The following is a 19,958-nucleotide window of genomic DNA, read 5'->3' on the forward strand; positions in this document are numbered from 1 at the left end:
TATTTAATTTTAAGATTATGCTCAAGAAAATAGTTTTTGTCATTGTACTTCTACAACTTGCTGCCTAGCTGGTTCTCAAACTCCCTTGTATGTGTGTGTCTTTGTCTCCCCTGTGTCTCCAACAGAAAGGCTGTGGCTATCACCTGGACCTGCTGGTAGTGGCCATCATGCTGGGCGTGTGCTCCATTATGGGCCTGCCTTGGTTCGTGGCTGCCACCGTCCTCTCCATCTCTCACGTCAACAGCCTGAAGGTGGAGTCTGGCTGCTCGGCTCCCGGAGAACAGCCCAAGTTCCTTGGTATCCGGGAGCAACGGGTCACTGGATTCTTGATCTTTACCCTCATGGGTTGTTCTGTCTTCATGACCTCAGTGCTCAAGGTGAGATGACGCTGGAATAATACATCTTCACTGGTCTCTCATTTTAAATCAAGTTCTAAGTTAGCTAAATGTGCCAACGGGGTTATCTGTTAAATATTGCACGTTTGAACTATTTTGTATTCATAAGGTGTCCCAGTGAAGCCATCGAAGGGCCAATTTCCATGTTCACCTTTCCTTTCCTCACCTCTCTATGCTGAATTATGTATATTGTTTTTATACTTACTTATATTACTTTCCTTTTTTTTACAGTTTATCCCTATGCCAGTCCTGTATGGAGTCTTTCTCTACATGGGGGTCTCTTCCCTCAAAGGCATTCAAGTAAGACTCCACTCTGCTGCTCTTTTGAAGATAATATGCCCGTTTTATTCCGAGCAGAACCGCTTTCATTAGCTGTTAGTAATGATACCTCTCTCTCCCCAAACCTTTTGATCCTCATACAGAAGCCTTCAATGCTTTTTTATAATGAGTTTCCCCCTTTTTCTTCTCTCTCTCTCACACGTCTTTTCTCATTTTCCCCTGTAGTTCTTTGACAGAATCAAGCTGTTCGGCATGCCCGCCAAGCACCAGCCTGATCTGATCTACCTGCGCTATGTGCCGCTGTGGAAGGTCCATGTCTTCACCCTGGTGCAGCTCACCTGTCTGGTGCTGCTCTGGGTCATCAAGGCCTCTACAGCAGCTGTGGTGTTTCCCATGATGGTAGAGACCTCAAACTTCAAAGACTCTCACACATTTTGTCACTTAACACTTATTTGATATGTTATAGGTGCTCCGAGGAACTTTCAGTTTGGGCGAGACTGTTTCAGAAATATTTAAAAGTTCCTCGTAGCACCTTTTAAGCTCAAAGAGACAAATTCAGTGTGTTTCAGCAGTCACGGGAATGTAATCAAATGTTCTAATATCATTAACAGTAATATAGTAGAATTAATGATCATTATGTTGTCAGATGATGATACAATATTACACGGTTAACAAATGATATTTTTATTCTGTTTGAATCTATTTTGTGATGTTAACCCTGTTGACAATAGATGGTTTGTCTGTGTCCAGGTTCTGGCATTGGTCTTTATCCGAAAGCTTCTAGACCTTTTCTTCACAAAGAGAGAGCTGAGCTGGCTGGATGACCTCATGCCAGAAAGCAAAAAGAAGAAAGAGGACGACAAGAAAAAGAAAGCCCGGGAAAAGCTGGAAAAGCTGGTAAAGCTCATTTTAAAACTTGTTTTTCTTGTTGTTTGTTTGTTTGTACATTTTCACTGAACCAATGAAAATGTACCGTTGAATAAGATGTTTACCAGTGTGGTACCTCACTACAGTCGTGGCTGTTTTCTGATGGCTTCTTAAACTGTTTTCATTCAGGAAGCAGAGTCCAGACTGCAGGAAGTACAAAATTTGGAACGGAAGGTCAGCTTTGAAGACTCAAACCTGCTCAAGATCCCAGTGAAAACCCTCTCCGGGAAGTGAGTAGTGCACCTTGTGAAACATACTCCGACGCCCAATTCTGGGATGAAAAGCAACTTTTCATTGCACACGCATAATGAGGCATAAGGTGTACCAGTGCACAAACTAAAGGGAAAATGTAGATGTAGCTTTTATATTAGATAACAAGTTCTAGCTGTCAGCACTTTTTCTGATGCATCATGCTGTCATGTACAACTTGATTGTGACACTGGTCGTCAGCTGTGTGTTATTATGTCCATCTTGAACAGATCATACAGCATAGGACTAGTGACCCACAGCCTCCCAATGGAAGACGAGGTAGCAGGGCTGTGTGTCTGATGCAAAACATCTGACCCACATGGCTGTGTTTTTAACCCTGCTCACACAAACACTGCCTTTTTAAAACACACCGCTTTGGGTGTTGTTGTGTTCTCTTTTAATTTTGACAGTAATTTGTCTGTGTTGATGATTGTCTTGTTGAAATAATCGTACCCATGGCTTACTAATAGAACTTAGACAATCAACTCATTACAAATAACTTTTGCTTCTAATGCAAAGGCCTACATTTATCGATACATGTTAACATGAAACATACTGTATGTGTCCTGTCTGGTCAGCTTTGATTTCTATGCATGTTTGTGACTGCTTGTTTGACCTGTCCTTTACTTCACTCATCTTCTCCCGCTGATCTCATGTCTACATGCCTGTTTTTCTCTTTGTGTTTGTGTGTGTGTGTGTGTTTGAATATCTGCATGTAGTTGTAAATATGACCCATTGGTTTTCAATATCTCTGATGAAATGGCCAAAACCGCCGCGTGGAAAGCAGTGAACTCGAGTGCAGATTCATGTGCCCAACCTGTGAAGCGTAGCGAAAGGTAGCTATGCAATCCTCTGGAGTTTCCAGAGCCCCTCCTCCCAACTGCATTATTTCAATATGACTATATAACTTGGCTCCAGCGAGTTTCCAGCCTCTGAGATCAGTTCAAAGGTGGAGTCAGTGATTCTGGAGACTGTTGTCAAAATCACTTTTTTGTCAAAATAAGTGAATTACTCCTCACAATCCGCTACCTGTACGTATGTGTGTGTGCACTATTCCCTGATTTTGACAAAAAGTGATCTTGACAAGAAGCATTCTCCAGAGTCACTGACTACAGCTTTGATATATGTAAAGCAGGTTATGTTGGGTATCTGTCTTAGTCCGTACAAGCAGAGGTAAAGGTTAATTCTTTTGTCATTTGGCTGTTAATTGCTGTTTAATACAAAGTCCTCATTTAAAACCTGTCATAAGCAAGGTGTACTGTATTCTTTATTCTAAGAATACTGATAATCGAGCGCTATCACTCCTCTCCGCCTCAAAATCTCCCATTTGTAGTTGCCCTCCACCCTTAGCATTACCATACATTTTCCGAAGCGCTAAACTGGCCCCTCTGTCTTGTTCATCTGTGTGTACCAGCCAGGAGAAGGTGGCCTGCGTTAGAGTGGACAGCCCAGAACCTCCAGGAGGGGTTTCCAGTGCCGAGACCTTCCTGTGATAAAGGGGAGTCCCTCCTGCCCTCCCTTCACACCGTTTTCCCCTTCCCCTTTCCCCCTGCTGACGGGCTCCCTCTCAGTGGCAAAGGAAGGGGCGGGGCATAGAAATGGAGCATCACAATCTGCCTGCAGGGCCCCCTCCTTTAGGGCAGCAGGCCAGCTCTCCACGGGGCTCTGAGTCCTTCTCCACTCATGTCTTGAAGGGTGCAGCACATGTACAAATGGCTGCCGCGATGTACTATAAAAAAGCGCAAATGTGCAAGGAATGAAGCAACTCTGCTGTCACTGCCCACCGACACTCACTGTTTAGGAACTGTCTAAATCTCGCAATTTGTCAACCAATTTAAACCACAGATGCCAAAGGTGGGGACTGTGTGAATTGAGTTCTACTTTTAACCCACTGTATATTTTTATTTATATGTTACTCTTTTTTGTTTTAGCCGGTCACAGTACTGTACGTTTCTGTTTCATCATAGCTCATACGCAATGAGTTGACGTGCACTGTTTGCTTTCAAGTAGTATTTCTCCTAACTACACCAGCTTCAAAACACATTAGATTAAACCCATTCAGGCACTGTCAGTGCCAGCTTCTTTTACTTCATAACCGATCTGCAATAATACATGACACAGTCTAAAACAGAGGTACATTCAGATACCACTACACCACACTACTAACGCATACAAATCTTGGTAAAATTTGCTCATGAAACACGACTCCAGTCTGTGGGGGATCACTCACGATTGATATTGCTGCTCAGAAGTTGGTCAGTAGTTTTCACTGTAAACCTCACTGTTCATATTGTATGTGATATAGAACTATCATTATGTATGTACTGTATGTATACTGTGTTATTTTCATTTGTAACATTATAATTAACCTTCTGAGGCCATATGAAGTCTGTACTGTACAGTAAGCACTTTGCCAGTATAGTTTCTTATCGAAGATGGGATTAAAGTGTATTAATAAAAGGTCACTTCTCCTCCAGCTGTATCTATACATAGCTGTTGTTCATAAGTCAGTCAACCAACTCAGGAATCTTGAATGATTTCTGACAATGGGCACTTGATCATTTTCATCACAAGGCAGTGATAATTAACTGTCCACTGTATTCTTTGCATCGCTGGTATCACAACTATTTTAGTAAATGCTGTAAATCATTAAGTATAGTAAGGTGCAAAATAAGAGTATTTGTGACCCAGTTAGTTGCACCTGTTTTTATACTGTCTGTATATTTGTTAGTGAAAGTTTGTGTGTATGTGTGGTGTAAGATAATTTGTTATGTTTATCGTTGCAAGTCATTTTATGCAAAATATTTCTACAGTAAATGTACAAAAGAAAACTATTATATTCTATGAAGTTGTTCTTATTTTGTTAAGTGCAGTCCAGTTTTAGCAATAAGTATTCCATACCGTGCAATGTATGGACCCTATGAACCTAGCTTTCTATTCAGGCAAAGAAATAATTGGTGAAATGAATATGTTGTGTCTGTATCTTTGTCTGTGCGTAGCTACAGTGACTATATAGACAATAGCTTACGTGCCTTGTCAAAGCTCTTTCTGTGCAACTCTTGTACTGATCATTTTAAATGTTCAAAACAGATGAACAGGTTCACACACAGTGGCACGGAAATGCCAAAGACACACCACCATTACTTTCTACAAGCGCAAACCAGTTCATAGCTCATTTTCAGAAGCTTCTGTCTATTGTAGCGTTATTCCAGGTCTGTGTGAATGTGGTAGCCTAAGCCACCCACTCAAAACGATGTTACTGAAATGTATCTTCCTCTTTCAAGTGTCACTCTCTCTCTCTCTCTGTGTGCTCTCCTATCACAGCTCTAGTATTTGTTCACAACTTAAAAGCTCTGTAATCGATATTAAGGTACTGTGTTTTTGTTATTTGAAATGATCAGTGAATGTCAAATTATTGTACATCAAAAATGACGTCAGTGATTTTTCACCTAACATCTCCTTTGTAAAAACTAAATCTTTTAGTTTTAATTCAAATTGTTCCCCTACACACGTGGACCATTTGATATTTAAAAAAAGAGTGTCGGTACAAGTGACATCTGCTAACCAGGAGGCGTACTTATTATTACACAATAGTGTTTATTTTGATGAAAAATGCCCTATTTTCTCATTACATTAGTTCCAACATAAATATATTGGCTCATAGTGGTGGATAAACTGTAAACAACAACAAAAGGTTGGAGATTTTAACCCTCCGTTGTCACTCCAGCATCACTCAGTAAAAATTTGTTTTTGTGATGTTCAGACACGTGACATCAGTGAAGCACTTAGCGTGAAGCACTTAGCATCCTGTTGTTAGATTGAATGATGACTACTGACATGGCCCGACCGATGCAAAGCAATAAAAAGTGAATACATGGTGATTCTCTTCTGTCTTCATTTAAAACCTTAGAGGGGTTCTCTCCTCCACTTATGTTTGAGGTCATTTAGAAACATGTCTACATTGTTTAGTTTTAAAGCACTTCAGATAGAAGTGCCCTGTGCCCAGTACATTATCTTATTTAAAGTTATTTTATAACCAAATTTTGAAAGAAAAAAAAAGGTTTAGCCAAAACAGCCCATACTACCAGCTGGAAAAACCTTTTTATTAAGGCACCTCCAGGTATCATTCAGAGTAGATGCCCTTTTAGGTTAAGGTGCACGAAGGACTGCTGAAAAATGCATCCACCTGTTTTTCTGCCAAAAATATGGTCAGGGTAATTTAGTTTTGAAACAAGATGGATACAAGACAATTAATAAAAATGCAATGGGGTGCAACACCATTAAATATAAAAAAGGCCATCATAGGATACAAAGGATAAGGGTATCCCCTCTAAAATAATCCTGTGTTGGTTGAGCTGTAGTCTAAACCTTCCGTCTGTCTAAAAGAGGACAACTCTAATGGATTCATGTATAGAGACCTAATGTGAAAGTTTACGATTTAGAAGCAGCTTGGGGATGTTTTTTATTTTACAGACTAAAGGTGGCAGCAGAGATCTGTCCCACACACTTCACTTGTAGAGTACTGCAGAAACAAACACATCTATTTTTTCTGCATCATCCATTCGACATATTCTACTCACTTTATTTCCTGTCTCCTTTAACACTTGAATTTATAGCATGTGTAAAGGAATGCCTTGGACATTTGATGCGAAGGTCAAGTGTTTTCAAGTGTCTTCTATTGGTAAATGCGTCAGCATGGGTGAAGTATCTACTTCTATAAGACAATATAAGTATATAACCAATATAAGTGTTGCACCCCATTGCATTTTTATTAATTGTCTTGTATCCATCTTGCTTCAAAACTAAATGACCCTGACCATATTTTTATAAGATGAAGTATCCAGATACTTCATCTTATAATCATTCCAAGGACGACCTTGATGCTGAATATTTTCATGCAGCATGGGCTCATATCTATAAACGCAGAGATGTGTTCAGCTCTCAGCTCCCAGAGCGGAGCTTGCAGTGTAGAGATTAACTGATCCCATAGAATCCAGGTCTCCCACCCAGTCTTTATCACAAAGTACAAGATATGTTGTCAGGATTATACTTTCAGAGCCCAAATACTAGAAGTATAACTTGGAGGTGCAAGTTATGCATCTTACCCAAATTCTGATTTCTAAGGAAAGCTGTCTTTCTGTTGCCCAGGATAAGTGCTTGTGTTCATGTGTTTGTGCGTAATTGAGAATCTAGAGAAAAACTCAGTATCTAAAACCACATGACAACATTACCATGAATGACAGTTTAATAAACATGAACATTATTATTTGTACACAATGTGTTAAAAGGTAACAGCAGCAGCCATTCTCACAAACTCAGAAGAGGTGTAAGTATGTTTCCTACATGATCTCTGAATGAACTTGTGGCAGTGCTTTATTTAACATTGGGAAGTGTCTTGTCCGCTCGATGCCACGTGACTTAAATCCCATCAACACACAACCCGTTGGATATTCCATTAACAGTGGAAGATCAACTCTTTTACCTCACTCATTCTATCAGCCTGTCAGAGAATTAGTGGTTCATTGTTTCACTTATAGTAAAAATCACACTTCTGTCGCCAACGTCATTGGAATATACAGTTCAACACTGTACAAAATGTGTTCAGACACAATTTATCAACGCTTGGGCCGAAAAAATAAAAATCACTCATGCAACTTATCACAGGTATTATATGAGTCAGGATTATTCACGCAAGTTCAGTTTATGAACTAAAGTGGCCACTTTTGAAATGCCTAATTTGGGTACAACCGAGAAAAAAAATTGTATTTCGATTGACGACTATCGCAGCTTCTTAAAAAGAAAAAATATAAACATTTTGGGTTTTTTTAAGCACAAATAATGCTGTGATTATTTTTTTCCATAAATGTGCCTATTTTATAAATTGGCACTGGACACTGTTTTTATTGTACAATGTTGAACAAAGGCTGCACTAGAAATCCTTTGCATGAGCAGTTTTAAATAAGGTTAGTGTCATTTGACAGCTCGAAAAAATAAATCTTTGTATTTGTGTCAAGACAACAAAATGAATTCAGGTTCAATATCAGTCATTTGTCTTTTGGCTCAAAGTCTTTAGATATGTAACAAAGTGGACTACTGGGAAACTATAACACTGCATTTCAACAGAAACAGTCTCCCTTAGTAAGTGGTTCAGTTAGCAGCGTTGGGCGGCCCCTCTGGGATGAGTGACATGAAGAAGGTTATGATGAACGACCAGGTAGTAGACAGGAAGCCCGCGTTGGGAACACTGTTTGGATCCTCTGCTCCTTCCTCTCCACTCTCCCCTTCATCATCCGAGCCATCGTCCATCCCTCCATCCTATAAAAGAGTCAAGGCAAATTAGAAGAGGACAGTCGATTGAGATACAATATCAGTCACACGAACATGCAGCGCCATAGGTTACACTTCAAACGGTGACTTGTGTCCAACTGAACTGAGTGAGATATCCCCTATCTAACCTTGAGCAATAATGCAAAGTTACTCTGAACAGTTCAGATTCATCACATGCAGATGCAGATAAAGTATCTTAAAGAAGTCAAGGTCCATTTTGTTCCATGTTAGCTTGAACCGTGTTCTTTTGCTTTGTCAAGGGCTGCCAATATTATTTAGTTTAATTTCTGATAAAATAATGGACTATTTGTTCCTTAAATGAAGCCTTTAAGTTAGAAATGTCCAATAATACATCATAAAAAGATTATAATAAAAAAAATTCTGTCAAAATCCGTGACACAGGCACCTGATCGTCAGGAGATATTCACAGATTTTGACAAAGTGATTTTTACAACAAACGTTCTCCAGAATCTCTCACTTCACATTTAATACATACGCTCCCACGAAGGGGAGGTTTTTTCTTGCTTCGATTCATTAGCATTCCGATAAAAGCAATGGCAGACACAAGAATTCCTAAATAGGCCCTTAGCTATGTTTTCTGTAAAGCTGAGAGGATAAAGAGGCAGCTACCAATTCCTGTAAATCAGGATTTTGTAGCTCCGCCTCCATTTCGTCCTGATTGGCTCCGTCTCCAGGAAGCTGGAGCTCATTCTCCAGGTTGAAGGGAAACCAGCCGGCCTGATGCCTGCAGACACAAACAACAAATACAGTATTTTTCGTCCTGCCAATACCATGTAATATCATTATCCATTCATTATTCATTTCACTTCTAAAGTAATCTGTGAGTTTTAGTGGACTTTAACATAAAAAATAACAAATGCCCTTACAGAGCTCTAAGTAATGCTTTCAAAATGCTTGTTTTTACTCTAGCAAACTTTCTTCAAAGCTTAAAGGATATTCTTTATGAGACACACTTCTAATCATGATATCACCGAAGCACTCACAGGTAGAGCACCAGCATGGCCATCATAACCATGACAAAGCGGCTGAAGGAGGAGTAGAAGTAGACCACGCTGAGTAAGATGGCGGCGCGCGCAAACGTGTACACCCAGTCCAGCCAATCACGGTTCAGCTCCTCCTCGTTCAGGATCTCCCCTCCCTGGGCGTTCATCTGGACCTCCTGGTTGCCACGCCGATCGGCCTGAGGTCGCTGGCTCAGCGGATCGGGCTGGTTGGACTGAGCAAAAGGCTGGTCTGTCCTGAGGTGCTGAGCGGAGGCAGCCAGTAACTGACTAAGAGAGGAGGGTGACACTTTGATTAAAGCCTGCACAGAGGTTAAGTAAACACTCAACAGAAAGTAAGATGAGACAAGAAAAAAAAACACGTGAGGACTTACTAATGCATGAAGTATTGCCGGGCGTACAACTGCTGCCACCACATTACTGTCATGGGGTTGTAATAAGCGGGCATGTTTGGAGGAGTTTGCTGTGAAGGGTAATGGTTCCAGCTGCTACAACAAAAAAAGAGACAAGAAAAGTTTCCTTTCACCTGCCACACACACACACCCATACTATATGTCTTTCACTGTAGGTACATTCAAATTAAAAGGTGGAGTCAGCGATTCTGGAGACTGCTTGTTGTCAAATTCAGTGAATATCTCTGTACGAACCGCCACATGTAATGGGCATGTTGATAGCTACGGTGGGCATGTTGATATAATGTTTACATACCCTTTGTTTACATATCATTTTACAGCGCTTAGGCTGTGTAATCATTTATTTATTTATTTTTCAGCGCACACACAGTAACTGCTGTAAAGGAAAGGTACAGATCGTGAGGAGATATTCACAGATTTTGACAAAAAGTTATTTTGGCAACAAACATTCTCCAGAATCGCTGACTCCACCTTTAGCATTTGTGAAGAGTTATTACTGGTTATGGAAATCAACTAGCAGCCAAAGTCCCAATAGCAGCACTGTATTACTATAACCCTTTTCAGCGTAACAGCTCATCAGCTTCATCTATCAGTCTAGACAGAGGCGCATTAAGGATTCTTGCGGCTTCCTTCAGACACGACCGTGGGGAGAGCAGCAACGTTGGTGTGATGTTTCAAACTTTGTGCGTAACAGGGAGCACTGAGCTGAAAACTTATGAGGGAGGAAAAGAGTTATCTTCTCTCTCGAAGGCTGCATCACTGATAAGATCTGGTATTTTTCCACTCTGAGCATAAGGGACGCTCGCCCGCTCCTCACAGTGAATCACCAAATCCAGTTTTTTTGTGACATCTTCCATGTATTTGACAGACAACCATGCTGCATAGTTTATAATGTCACAAGCATGACACGACATTTACTGTACATGTTGCATAGAAGCATTATGTTTTTGGATGGGATGAATGAATCTGAAAACAGTGCTGCATACTGATGTATTACTAACTCTTTTGCCCTGCATGGTAAGAGGGGAGAGTCATTTTTGTAGACTGATCTGGCATGAGAAGATTTTCCTAAACAACGTTAAATCTGCTTTTTTGCAGCGTTTCATTAGCTAATAAGAATGCGGTTGTGACCTTTGCACAAAACAGCCACAGTAATTCGGTTGTAATTCAGACAAGGGACCAAAATTGTTAAATTGCTGTCACATTTATATAATTAGAAGCATGTCTTAAACAAACTCAAAGCCTGAGTGCATTTAATAAATACATTTTCCACTTTAAGTTGATTTTTTCTATGTACTATTGAATGTTAGATACTGAAGTGAGAGTGCACTTAAAGAAATGTAAAACTCTGCACAGCGGTAGTTATCAAGGCTTACCTGTGCATAAACTGTGGATACATATGGTGGTCAGGGAAGGCTCCAGTTCTCTGTCTAAGTCCATCACTGCTCTCTCCTGTAGATGACTGGCTATGTTGACCAGTGGAGGGACTGTTTGAGTTCTGAAAAATAAGTTCTGAATGTTAATAATGGTTTAAAGGTCCACCTTGACAGAAAGGGAAGCCATCTTTTTTAAATCCTCGGGGGAGTGTAGATTACAGCAGCGAGCTGGCTGATGTAAGGAAATCTGCTGCTGATGAAATTAATGGGAAGTGTGTAACGTGTGTAACGTGTGTGCGTGGTAGACACACCGTGGGACCGGCCGAGTTCTCCTGAGGCTTGTTACCGCGGCTACAGGGGGGCTTCGGGGAACTGGGAGGGGTCCTAGAGGCGCACACCAGATGGAGCATGTGGTACTCATCCTGCTGTAGAAGCCAGCACAGTTCATTATCAGACATAGGCCAAGTATTGCATGTTCAAAACTACAACAAAAAAACTTCTGAGTAGTTTAAACAATACAGAAAATTACACAAGATCTAAATCTAAGGACATTTGCTTACGTAGTGGATCATAACAATGCCCCCTAACCAGTTTGGGAATACCAATAATCTCATTTTAAAATGTTAAAATAAATTGATAGTGAACAATGCTGTGGGCCTGACGTGCATCACATTTAAAAAATATAATCAATTCAAAGAACAGAGCATAAACAAACATTACTTGATGGTTAATTTATTGGCCAGAATGTTTGCACCTACACTATCTATCTCCTCTAACTTTTGAATACAAATTCCATTTTAATGTGAACACATGTTGAAGACCGCTGCCCCCCATAGGAGGGTGTGTTCGAAATTAAATCCAGTTTATTCATCAAAACAATTAAATGCAAGATCTTGCTCAAACCTTCTCAGATACAGTCCAAAAACTGTGTTCGACATCTAAACAAAGTATGTGGATGCACATTATTACACACATATGTCTACGTAGCATAGCATAGTATGTTACAATTACAGCCTCAACTGGAGACCCAATAGGTCGTTGGCTTTCCAGAAGGTTATTCTTTTCAAACATGGCTGCAGGGATTTGCACCAAATCAGAAAGCATTAGTAAAGGTCAGCCAGTGCTCTGTGCAGGCCAGTTAAAATACTCCTGACCAAACTGGCTAAACTATTTATTTTATAGACCTCAGTATGTGTATGGGGGGATTGTCGTCATCTTGAGCTCATGTGCTTCTTGCTAGCTTTACAATTATGAATCTAGAATCACTCTAACAAATATGAAACAACTCTCCAACAGAGAACCTTACCTTTCTGAGAACATCTTTTAAGGTGAAATGATCCAAAAGCAGCTTCCCAGAATACACCAGCCTCTGGTCTTTGGAGCTCTAAAAATAGAAAAATGAGAATGATAATGGGGTATTTAGTGTATGAGTAATGAGGATGGGATGGTAGGAAGCTCAATCAGGATAAGTGGGTCTTAACAGTGGATTAGAGTAGCTGTACAACAAGGTCAGCGTGTGTCCCCTTGTAGTATACATTCACAACATACAACCAGGAATTCAGGAATTTAAATTGCCTATTTCAACTTGCAGCTGCTAACCATTTATTCTGGGTTTATTCTGCCTCACTCTATTCAGTCTGCCACAGTTCATGTCCACTCTGCAACCTTAACAAGGGACCATGTGTTTACAATGATTGCATCAGACCAACTCCCGAACACAGAGGCAAAGCGGAGCAAAGTCAGATCAGGTGAACAAAACAATACAACAGGAATCTAAACGTGACGTCTAATCTAGAGACTCTAAACTTTAGAGTCTAAAGGCTCGTTGGACGACTATGACTGAGCAAAAAAATAAACTTTTTGTCAAAATCAGTGAATAATATCCCCTCTCGATCCGCTACCTGCCCGTACAGTGAGTGCGCTGGAAAAAGAAATCCAGTGTTAATACACAGCCAATGATCTGTAAACGGCATGTTGCTAGCTACAGTTGTTAACATACCCTTTGTTTATATACCTATGGTTGACAGAGCCTAGGCTGTGTGTGTATTAACACCAGATTTATTTTCAGCACACGCACACAGTAAGCATTCCGGATCGTGGGGAGATATTAACTGATTTTGATTTTGACAACAAAGATCTCCAGAATTGCTGACTCCACCTAAACAACAGTCATTCAGGTCAACAATGCTTGATCCTGTCTTAAACAACTTTCTTCTCTTCTTTAAACTCTACCAACATCATAGATACCACCTTATGCAGGGCACCACAGTGTCACAGTACCCATCTGGCTAAGCACACCTGCTATTAACTGTTTGTGTGTCGGGCCAGGATGAGCAATGTTTCTGTCATCAGTTTCTCTCTGACCACATGCTCCATCCTGTCACACTACCTGCTGTCAATCAACACCCAACACACACCGGAAAACAACACACAGGCTGTTACTCCCCCTTGGGATACAGCAAAGGTGATCGCCATGCTTGGGTGACATAGAAAATCAGGATGGGACCCACAGAAAGAGGCATCAGGTATCAACAAGTAATTCATGTCCTACTCCCCACAAGCAAAGATACTCACCGGTTTGCTTGGGTATACATCTGACAGGTGTGCTTTGAGCTTCTCCACCGTCCAGTCCTGGTAGCAGTTGATTGTCTGGTCAGTGTACTTTTGGTTGGGTGCCTTGATGACCAGGATGACAGGACCTTCCATAACACCTTGTTCCATGACTCAAAACCATTTGTCTCCAATGGAGAAAAAAAGATAAATAAAATAAAATCTGGGCTGGTAGTGGTTATAACCCTCCTAGTAGTTTTCTAGTGGTCTCTTGCAAAGCTTTGACGTCATGTGTAGTCTGATATTGTGATATTGCTAATCTTCTATATCCTGTAATTGTGTGCAGACGGCACACTGCTGGGATCAGATGAAAAAAAGGGGAAACAAAAACATTAGTTTAGCTTGACCACAATAACATTCCAGTTACATATATTACCCTTGATACAGTCACGCGAGCATAAATGTGGCATTGCATATCCCGTTACAATAATAATTAACAAATTACAGGCTTGGAAGAGGCACGCACTCATATTTAACCGGGCAAACTTGTAATGACAACTATTGCTACACTGTAATAACAATCTCTTAAAACGTATAAAGAAGTAAGGGCATGCACGGGATAAAATACAATTTGCAAACAACTTACTAGCAAACCCAGGGTATTATTTGTATTGAGCTGGCTACGCTAACGTTAGCCTCTGTAGATTTTCTGCTACTAATGACAGCATACTCATGCGGGCTAAATTGTTAGCCCACCAAATTAAGACGTCCTAGATTTAAGACATATATTCGTGTCAAATAATAATGTGACATGTCCTTGTTTACCTGTTCAGTGAGTGAAAAAAACAGCCGCTTGTTACTTATATCCCGGACTGAACCTGGGTGTTGCTATTCTTCTTTGTTGTATTTCTGCGTGTTGTCGACATACACCGATTCTGGCTCTTTACCGCCCCCTACAGTGAGGAAAGTCAGTTACAGCAGAAACATAATGCAATTTCAGGAGATAGTTATCTTATACAGTCTTTTTGTTATTGCGTAATATAGGAAACAATTCAATGAAACGAATTAACATAAATCTCCTCATTTATATTTACTGTATTGACAAACAAAGTATTAACTTTTTCTCAGTTTCAACAGAACCACAATCTAAAGCCTAAATAAAATAACTAAGTTGGGAAGCTAATTTGAAAGCATACTTATGCAAACTACCAATTACTTTAAACTGGAAGAAGTTGACCTACAGCCATGCTACCCTAGGAAGTCTGGTCCAAGGAAAAATACTTTAAAACATTTCCAAAAAGTAATTTAACTACTCGAATCACTAGATACATATGAAGGCTAGTTGAGCAGAAAGCTACCGCAAAATGTAATTGAACTCCTAAATTGATTACATGTGAGCCTATTGCAATACTCCCCTACACTGCTCAGCATTAAAACCTTTATAAAAGTAAGATTTTTAATTTAAAAACACCAAGTAAACAGCTGAGGGACTTTTTAGAGGCATCTTTTTTCAGAATGTATTTATTTTATTATTTGACCTTGGATGAGGAAAAAGAGCCCAACAAAAACTGTGTATTGACCAACTACACAAGGATTTGCTGATTATTACTGGGATGTGCAATGTGTCATATGGGCCAAGATCAGACTGCCATCTGATGGTGGCACAGTGTAACATCCCTGACTTCATTTACTATTGTGTAAACAGTACATTTACTATATATACAGTATGTGAAGAGGTGATGATGTAGGCCTACTGTTGAGTGAGAAAATCCATCAACATGTTCCACTACCCGTAGCATTAGTATGGAGGATGCACAACTGAATTAAAGGCACAATCTTTTGCAAATTAATTCTAATTAAATTATCAGATACACATGAGAATGGGGTTGTCATATGTATGTACAGCATGGACACATTTAATCATACATTTAAAATATCAAGCCAAAGGACAACAGGAAGTTCTGCATCTTAACTTTTGTGTTCAACCAGCTCTGAAAATGGGTCAGTCTACTTCCACTTGATTCTCAAAACTCAAGAGATTTTGCAGGTGTGCTTGTGTGTGGTAAAGGTTCCTGGCTACTGTTTCCAATTATGTATGTGTCATACTCCTGCTGCTTGTGTGTTTGTTACATTGCATCTCTCTCTCTCTCTTTTTTAAGATGAGACTGTATTCTGTATATTAGAGGATGACACAAGAGTGTTACTGCTCTGAAATCAATCACAAATGTACCATAGCAAAGCAAATTGTACCAGTGATTCCACTTTGATGATTAATAGTCCACTTCTTGACCCAGATTCCCTTCCAGCTGCTCCAGTTTTCTCTCACTGTCAAAACACGTGCAGGTGGGCAGAAGCAAACACATTGCCAAGTGTGTGGACAACACAACCATGGTGGGTCTCTCATCTCCAACAATGATGAGAGCAACTACAGGAAGGAGGTCAGCCAACTGGCTACGTGGTGCAGTGCAATATCAACCTATTCCTGAATGTGAACAAGACCAAGGAGGTTATTTTTTTATTTCCGGAGAGGCCACTCCCATACATTTCTTTAGTTTCCTGTATACTGTACATTATGTTGTGTATGCAAATAAGAAGGATTATTTCCATAGACATAATATTATTATTAGGGGTGTCAAGCGATTAAAAAAATTAATCTAATTAATTACAGGCTCTGTGATTAATTAATCTAAATTAATCGCATACTTATATGACACTTGTATGCCTGTTTATAAACAACTGTATAGGTTACCGTTCGTCTCTCTCTCTCTCTCTCTCTCTCTCTCTCTCTCTCTCTCTGAACTACTAGCGCCGGAAAAAAAACAAGCAGGCTAAATGACGACTGTCTATCTCCCACAACAGACAGCGCTGCACTGCCTGCCACACAGGTGTGCATAGCCTATGCCGCCTAATGCTTCTTTCTTCACTCTTTAATCCCGTGCAGCTCCGCTATCGTCTCACCTCTTTTGCACCGGGTCAAAGGGCAATATAGAAGTGCGATTAATCTGCGTTAATTTTTTTAATCGCGTTAATTTTTCTGTGATTAATTAATCGAAATTAACGCGTTAATTTGACAGCCCTAATTATTATATTAATTATGTCTATGATTATTTCTGCTTATTTTGACGTAAATATGGTATGCTAGAAGCCCTTACGTTACATATCATACATGGACCAATTAAAATCGAGATATTAATGGATATTTACGCAGCTTAGGCCAATGTCATTACGCCGGCTAAGCTCATTCATGTTACCCCTGCGGATTTTAAAGTCAACATTGCAGCTGCCATCCTTGCCCGCAGATATTTCAGACTGGAGGAATTTTAACAAGTTGGATTATAATTTAATAAGGAACAGACTGAATAGCAACAGAAAAGCCTGCGCCAGCCTTGGACGGTTTACAGCAGCAACAGGGACAAACAATGTTTGAGCGTTTCAAACGGACATGAACAGAAAGAGCTAGCTAGCTGTGCTATCAGTCAAACTGGATTACTATCGGCTTGCTTCTTTCTACAGCCAGGGAGTCAGAAACTCTTTTGGCATTTATTTAATAATAAGGTTGGATGAATTGATGCCGAGTGCAAGCCATTCTGCATTTTAAATTCAATTGATTAGTTGTGTTTTCATTGTTGCTGATGGACAAAACATAATTGGACACTGTGCATTGTGGATAAAGAGATGCTTGCATTCTGATGCTGGACAGGTACATGGGACATATGCTGGTACTTTATCTATTAAGATAAAGTTTATGGAGTTGCCATTAGTTATGCTGTAGTCCTACAGAATAGTGAGTGCTGTCTTTTATTTTGAAGCTGAACAGAAGTAGTAGTTTGACTCGTTCCCCTCCGTTTTTTCGGCCCTTGTGTGCTTGTTTGTTGTTTATTGTTTTTGATTTAACAATATATAGGTTTAGAGCAATCTGGATTCTCAGTGCCTACCCACTCACTGACCTCACCTCACGTCACTGATTTATTGTATATATTACTTTTCTTTTTATCCTTTGTAATTATTGCACGGTAGGTCAGAGAGAAACATATATAAAGTTGAATTGCCCTAAAATTGGCTTTTGCATACATTTCATTTCTTGTTGCTTTCCCTCTGTGTTCCTGTGCTCTCCCTTATGATAAACTACCCTTTTTCATATTGTATATGTCTGTTTTTGGTCAACATTGCTTGTTTTTAAGAAATCCCTTCTGCAAATAAACACTATGAATTATACTTTAACTTCATTCTAATTCCTCATGAGTTACACAACCATTTACGGAGTTCCGGCAATAAAAGCGCTCTCTCATTAGGAGGGTGAGGTGCTCTCCTTGTGACGTCCAACATGTTTGTTTCGCTTTGTTAACACAAAACTCTCTCACCATGTTGACAAGTGGATGCAAAGTGTAGCAGTGATACGCATGTTTACTTTTAATCTGCAGATGTCCAATTTCTTTCATTTCCCTCTCCCTGTGTGTCTAACCATCCATTTCCCTGCTTCACAGAGGACAGCTTTTTTCCACACTCTGACTAAATTGATTTAGCAGCGGGTGATTTTGTAACATGGGACAATTCTTCTGACCTGCTGTCACCTGCTGTTTGGGAGATTTTAAGGGGGTGAAACTATATTAGCGTTAACTGAAAATATGCTGTAACTTTCCCTTTCATTTATATAAATAATTATGTTAATTTAATGTCATGCTCTCACCAAAGTGGAACTTTCGATTATCATAGAAAATTATGTTTGATTATTAAAAAAAACTTGATTAGTTAATATGCATAATTTGATATAGGCTACAGTGGTTTCAATCAGGAGGAAGGGTGGAATTGTGTGTGTGTGTGTGTGTGTGTGTGTGTGTGTGTGTGTGTGTGTGTGTGTGTGTGTGTGTGTGTGTGTGTGTCGAAGATGATTATGTGTTCCCTCATTGATTGCATCGCTGTCACTGCTGTTGTCATCGTTTTTGTACTCAGTCTGTTCAATGGACTCATGCTGAAACCACATTGCCTTTATCGGATTTTAATAAAACCTGTATTTCCACAAGTTTAGGCTTCATGCTAAGTACTCAAGTAAAGACTTGTTTGTGAGCTTGCATAAGGAAAGGATGTGACAAAAACATTGTTCCTTCCTGATTGTTTTAATTGAATACCTGGTGCTGATTAAATTAATAGAACTTTAGGTAATGTATAATTGATTTGTCTTCATACCTTGACCCAAGAATCAACAACACTTTATTTTAACCCCTTCATTTTGGATTCATGAGCAGTACATTCAAGATGATATAACACACTTCAATGCAGTCATAAGCTCAAACAAGAGTAAATGTTTTTTAATGTATTTGTCAACAACAATGTAGCATCCATATCCAGCTAATAAGCAGTTAATGAACTATCAATGGTATATTATAACAAAGTAGTACATTTCCTCACAATTAATTAGAAAAAGTGTTGTCTTTTATTCTTAATATAGTAATTTATTGTAACCATGGTAGGAACTATTTGTTGTTTGACTAAAAACACCCCAAACACCATGTGATGAATCTATTCAAGATTTGGATATTTAGTCTTACTCATATTTATATTTATGGAATTGATACATAAAATATTAAACTTCTCATGAAAACTTCTTCTCTATTCTTCGTCTGAACAGAGAAAAACTCAGATGAAGGCCAAGAGATGTCGCTCAAAGCTGCAGAAGAAATTCAATTTAACGAGTGGAGTGGATGAGTTCTTTCCAGTGTCAAAAAGAACCTTGAAGCTCAACATTTCCTCATGAGATTAGATCGCATCTATTAACAGTTTGCAAATGATGTGATTTTTTTTTAAAATACTTATAACTGTCTTAGGGCTGTCAAGCGATTAAAAAAATTAATCTAATTAATTACAAGCTCTGTGATTAATTAATCTAAATTAATCGCATACTTTTATGACACTTTTATACCTGTTTATAAACAGCTGTATAGCCTGCTACAGTTTGTTTCTCTCTCTCTCTCTGGCTCTCTCTCTCTCTCTGGCTCTCCGTCTCACGTAACTTCTGTCTCCACAACAGACAGCGCTGCACTGCCACAAATGCCTATGCCGATTCATTCCCCATCATCGTACTCATAGGCAAAAATAGACACACACACACACACACACACGGGGCGGGTGTCCGTTTACGCGGGAGACGAGACAGCTAGCAAACAAAATTGTACACACGGAGGAAGATTGAGAGATACTTTTGAACCTACATTGTTGCACCCACTAAATCAATAATGCACAGACACTGCGGAGAATAAAGTAAGATGTCTTCCTACCTTCATGCTTATTTGCCCGAAGCATCCCATAAACCGTCCATAGAGCCCTCGGCCCCGCCCTTTCCCCCAGCTTCTCTCTTTACTTTTCTCCCTTTCACCCGTGCGGGCCGTGTATGCAAGCTACAGGTTCAGCTCGGTGCAGCTGCGC

At 39.7% G+C, this 19,958-nt stretch overlaps 2 protein-coding genes across 7 annotated transcripts in view; one reads left to right on the forward strand and one right to left on the reverse strand.

Annotated features, from left to right (window-relative positions):
* LOC307263673 (sodium bicarbonate cotransporter 3-like) overlaps positions 1-5,652 on the forward strand; it is a 37,682-nt gene extending 32,030 nt beyond the window's left edge. For 3 of the 5 annotated variants that reach the window (XM_080044880.1, XM_080044883.1, XM_080044882.1), the window contains exons 19-24: positions 126-377; positions 627-695; positions 900-1,073; positions 1,425-1,571; positions 1,731-1,831; positions 3,265-5,652. In XM_080044880.1, coding sequence (XP_079901006.1) covers positions 126-377; positions 627-695; positions 900-1,073; positions 1,425-1,571; positions 1,731-1,831; positions 3,265-3,343 — 822 coding nt within the window. In that variant the 3' untranslated portion in view covers positions 3,344-5,652. Of the gene's footprint in view, positions 1-125; positions 378-626; positions 696-899; positions 1,074-1,424; positions 1,572-1,730; positions 1,832-2,080; positions 2,141-3,264 lie in introns of all 5 variants that reach the window. The other 2 variants (XM_080044884.1, XM_080044881.1) reach the window with 2 other exon arrangements.
* A 1,472-nt stretch (positions 5,653-7,124) lies between these two features.
* LOC307264303 (homocysteine-responsive endoplasmic reticulum-resident ubiquitin-like domain member 2 protein) lies at positions 7,125-14,435 on the reverse strand. Of its 2 annotated transcripts, none has more exons than XM_080045687.1 (9): positions 14,364-14,435; positions 13,563-13,895; positions 12,295-12,372; positions 11,300-11,413; positions 10,989-11,110; positions 9,574-9,687; positions 9,182-9,469; positions 8,808-8,922; positions 7,125-8,165 (listed from the first exon to the last, which is right to left on the reverse strand). In XM_080045687.1, exons 2-9 carry the CDS (start codon positions 13,707-13,709, stop codon positions 7,998-8,000), a joined length of 1,146 nt encoding a protein of 381 aa, XP_079901813.1. In that variant the 5' UTR covers positions 13,710-13,895; positions 14,364-14,435; the 3' UTR covers positions 7,125-7,997. The 2 variants fall into 2 exon arrangements, with proteins under 2 accessions (XP_079901813.1, XP_079901814.1); XM_080045688.1 differs by having other exon boundaries at positions 13,563-13,892; positions 14,364-14,428.
* Positions 14,436-19,958: the final 5,523 nt, after the last annotated feature.

Source organism: Ammodytes marinus (assembly GCF_949987685.1).
Source record: "Ammodytes marinus genome assembly, chromosome: 17".
Lineage (NCBI taxonomy): Eukaryota > Metazoa > Chordata > Actinopteri > Uranoscopiformes > Ammodytidae > Ammodytes > Ammodytes marinus.

Excerpts from the sequence above, each read along its gene's own strand:
- LOC307264303 (XM_080045687.1), bottom strand. The coding sequence starts at position 13,709 with ATGGAACAAGGTGTTATGGAAGGTCCTGTCATCCTGGTCATCAAGGCA. Across the intron at positions 9,688-10,988 it reads TATCCACAGTTTATGCACAG|CAGCTGGAACCATTACCCTT; the intron begins GTAAGCCTTGAT and ends TTTTTGTTGTAG. Across the intron at positions 9,470-9,573 it reads CGGCAATACTTCATGCATTA|TCAGTTACTGGCTGCCTCCG; the intron begins GTAAGTCCTCAC and ends CTCCTCTCTTAG.